Genomic DNA, 4,056 nt, shown 5'->3' with positions numbered 1-4,056 from the left:
AGTGCATTAGCCAAACTGGAAATGGAGAAGAGACAACTGCAGGAAAAGCTCACAGATTTAGAAAAGGTAACAGAACTTCAAAGTCTTACATTCTTACAAAACTTTTTAATTTGCAGTTTTACTACCAGACACATTGAGACAAGATCAGTTAAAAAATTAAGCCTTGTTTTCAGTGTTTTTCCTTTTTCTAATATTTTTTTGTTTATTGTTTTTGCAATTTGAGGGTTGTGGGAAAGAAAAGACATAATTTCCTATACAATCATGATGCATTATACTTGTAAAGTACATAATAATGTACTCTGGTGTGTAACTTAACAGTGCTGTAGCAACTCTTAATTTGTTGTTTTATTTTAAACTCTCAATATTGCCAAAAGTAAAAAAAAAAACCTTCTGCTAGTAGTTCAGAGGTTTCTTAACAAATTGGTCATTGAAACAAAAGTATTGAAAAACTTATTGAATAAACATAATAGTTGAGCTGCTCTTACTACAGAATGTTCGGTGTAAGGCAGTAATTCTGTAATTGTTTTCAACTGGGAATGTCATTGTACATTTTTGGAGCACATTGCCATCCACAGAAAAGCATTCGTAGAAATGAGTTCTCAGTTAGCTCCTGAGTGTGAGCTCTCTCTTGTATGCTTTGCATCCTTCCAAGTAGCATGTTACTGCGGTCTAAAATGTTGTCTTTAACCTGATGTATTTAAAGTTTTATTTCAATATTATTTTTTCTTTAACAGGAAAAGAGCAACATGGAAATAGATATGACATACAAATTCAAAGTTATGCAGCAGAATCTTGAACAAGAAGAAGCTGAACATAAAGCCACAAAAGCACGATTAGCAGACAAAAATAAGATCTATGAATCTATAGAGGAAGCAAAATCTGAAGCCATGAAAGGTATGCATTTGACATCACAGTTGGACTTAGGTGAAAATTATACAAAGTAGATAATATAATCTTTTGATGCTAGTGGAAGACTAAGTAGGCTTTTTTCCTTTATTTTCCTGTTGTTTTTAAATATAATTAATGTCCTAAAAGTGGGTTGTAGTCCCTTTGTCTTTGCTGTGCTAGGTTAAAGACACACTGGTTTAGTCTGAATAAAACAGGTTCTCCATTGCACATACTAATTCATTTTCTGTGCCAGCATATTCTGAATCAATTATTTTAAAATTCATATTCACTAAAACTGCTTGAAACATTTTTCTTAAGAGTTACCTGTGTTCTTACTCAGTGTACTCATACCTTTTTGGTCCCTAAATAAAATACATGTCAGCAACTTAGCTATTTAAATACATAGACCAGATAGAGTTAAAAATGGCAAAGACGTTGCTATGCTTCCATAGTCACTGTCCATATTCTGGTGCATCTTAGGACAACTGAAATCTCTGGGAGAGAGAGATAATTACAAAAAAATTCCAGAAGATGGCTCTTCCATTTGAATTAAATGTCTTATGTTTATTGCATAATTAAAAAGCTACCTACAGATCCTGTCCTTCCAATTGCAGAGCATTCCCCAAAAGTTTGAGCATGCAGATCTTCAAAAGAAGCAAAAATGATTCAGTAATATGGCTGAGTCATTTGGCATATTGAGTTCCTGAACAACTTCAGCTCTTTAATTGATTTCGTATTATTGTATTCAGAGCAACAGTTGAGTAGATGTGGATGGCTTATTTTTAAAAATGCACCCTTTTTATTCATCTCAGAGATACAGCAGATAAACTGGAAAGCAGTAGGATAGAGCTATCCATCAGGAATGCTTGCAAAAACATCCCGTGAGTGTGAGTTCACTATGAAAATTTTAGTCCATCACTTTTTAGCAGTCTTTGTCTTCAGTTTTAAAAGGAATCTTCCTTCTGCCTCTAAAATATGCTAGTTTACACTGACTGGTGTCTTAAATCTCTTCACAGAAATGGAGAAGAAACTTTTGGAAGAGAGAGCTTTAAAGCAAAAAGTAGAAAATCGGTTGTTGGAAGCTGAAAAGCAACGCTCCATGTTGGACTGTGATCTCAAACAATCACAACAGAAAATCAACGAGCTCCTTAGGCAAAAGGATTTGCTAAATGAAGATGTAAGGAACACTGAAAAAGGAGTATTGAGTCAAACCTCGTTTTCCATGTCCTAGTATTTTTCCTGTTATAGCTATATTTAGGAATGTTTTCCTTCTCTGTCTTAGGAGCTTTAAAAGGTCTATTTCACAGTGTGGTTTCATTTTTCTGAAATATTTCGTTATTCATCTTAAAAAGTTTTTCTTCTGGAATGTAAAACACTCTGAGATAGACATGGTAAAACTAGCTTCTTTATTGTGTGCTCTAATGCCTTTATTCAGGAAACACCAAAAGATGTGAGCATGTTGTTCAGAAATGAAGAGGAAGTCAGTAAGGGGCTGTTTAAACGTTGCTTTTCCTGTGTAAGCCTGTAAAATTCACAGCTTTCTATTCCTTTCCCAGGTAAAAAACTTGACATTAAAAATCGAGCAAGAAACACAAAAGCGCTGTCTCACTCAAAATGACCTCAAGATGCAAACACAGCAGGTCAATACCTTGAAAATGTCAGAGAAGCAGTTAAAACAGGAGAATAACCATCTTCAGGAAATCAAATTGAGTCTGGAAAAGCAAAACAATGAACTCCGCAAGTACGCAAGTTGCTTCATAATTTTTTGTCTTGTTACTGATTTGTAATATTTTGGGGGCAAAATTTGAGAGCAACATTAATTTCAAAAACTTTGCTGTACAGAATACACTGTTCTACAGTGCAAAACTTAACTGTCCTTTAAAATAATTTGCGGTGACTCTAGTTGAAATTTGCCCTAGTGGTTCAGCAATGTATAGGTTTGTATTAAAAGATGTTTCTTATCCTGAAAAATCTTTTAAAAATCCCAACTTATACATGAGCAGAGAAACACTTATTCAGCTGAATGTCTACATACTTTATTTTTAATGATGTAGGACTTCAGTGAAAGGGAAAGTTACTGGAATGATTAGTTGAGGAGAGTTTATTAGAGTTGGAAATGAATACAACTACGGAGCAGTGAAGCATAACCATTGGAAATACCTAGTACTGCAGATGTTTAAACACATCTGTTGGACCTTCGAACAGGAGTTCTGTTGCATCCCAGCGGTTCTTCAAGGCCTTACAAGTAGTATTTGCACCTGATAGTAAGAAAGTAAATAAATAATTTTTTTTTTTACACAAAGAACTTTCTTGTGAATGAAAAGACAAGTTTAGCACACATACCACATGAATCTCATTCTTAACTCCTTTATGACTTCTGATGGTTTATCTGCTTGTGTTTTGTCTTTTTTGCCACAAGATGCATTCACATAGAAGGTAGCTGTAATGTGAAACACTGGCAGAAGTCTCTTATGCTACATTTCTGTTGTTATGGGACTTGTTTTAGTAACAGATTAATTCAAGAAATTATGTGTGTTGAAGAATACAGACGTGTTTTTGCAGGCTGAACTCTAGCAAAAGAGAGACTCTATAAACAACTGGTCAGATCAGCGATGTTTTACATGGAAATAAGATTCTGTTGGTGGCTGTTTACTTTATCAGTGTCTCTTACTGGTTAAACTATGTGACACTGCTGTAGTTAGTGTGTTAACAGCGTTAAACAGACTTGTTATTAGTGCAGTGTTCTCAGCTGTACAAGTGAAAAAGAGAGCCGGTACGCAGAGGAAACTTTTAAGAGGTTTAATTGTCAATCATACTTTGATCAGGAAATTTCTGGAGATCTTGAGCTTGAATGCTGTCTTTACTGGTTTGGAATTATCTTCATATCTTTAAAGTATGTTACTCCTTTCTAGGGAACGTCAAGATGCAGATGGACAAATGAAAGAGCTTCAGGATCAACTTGAAGCTGAACAGTATTTCTCGGTATGTTTTATGTTGCTTTACTTTTAGACAAATCTGTTTACTGAGTGCATTGTTAGCTTTATTTCTTCTTTCTCAGCCATCAGCCGTTTCACATCTCTAACCCAGAGCTACTTCTTGTGCCTGTTTTCAGTGTTGTCTGCAGCCCTGATCATGGTCACTGAGCAGTGCAAAAGGGCTGATGCTAAG

General features: G+C 35.0%; 1 protein-coding gene across 1 annotated transcript in view; it reads left to right on the top strand.

The window, feature by feature from the left end:
* The window catches only part of ROCK2 (Rho-associated, coiled-coil containing protein kinase 2), a 54,241-nt gene that overhangs the window by 34,929 nt on the left and 15,256 nt on the right, over nt 1–4,056 (top strand). Inside the window, exons 17-21 of the mRNA XM_009077188.1 lie at nt 11–66; nt 735–894; nt 1,905–2,065; nt 2,445–2,629; nt 3,801–3,870. Of these exons, the coding sequence (XP_009075436.1) occupies nt 11–66; nt 735–894; nt 1,905–2,065; nt 2,445–2,629; nt 3,801–3,870 (632 nt within the window). The remainder of the gene's footprint in view (nt 1–10; nt 67–734; nt 895–1,904; nt 2,066–2,444; nt 2,630–3,800; nt 3,871–4,056) is intronic.

Source organism: Acanthisitta chloris, unplaced genomic scaffold (assembly GCF_000695815.1).
Source record: "Acanthisitta chloris isolate BGI_N310 unplaced genomic scaffold, ASM69581v1 scaffold26656, whole genome shotgun sequence".
Lineage (NCBI taxonomy): Eukaryota > Metazoa > Chordata > Aves > Passeriformes > Acanthisittidae > Acanthisitta > Acanthisitta chloris.
The sequence above is the reverse complement of the archived record's forward strand: the minus strand, read 5'-3'. Positions and strand labels throughout refer to the sequence as shown.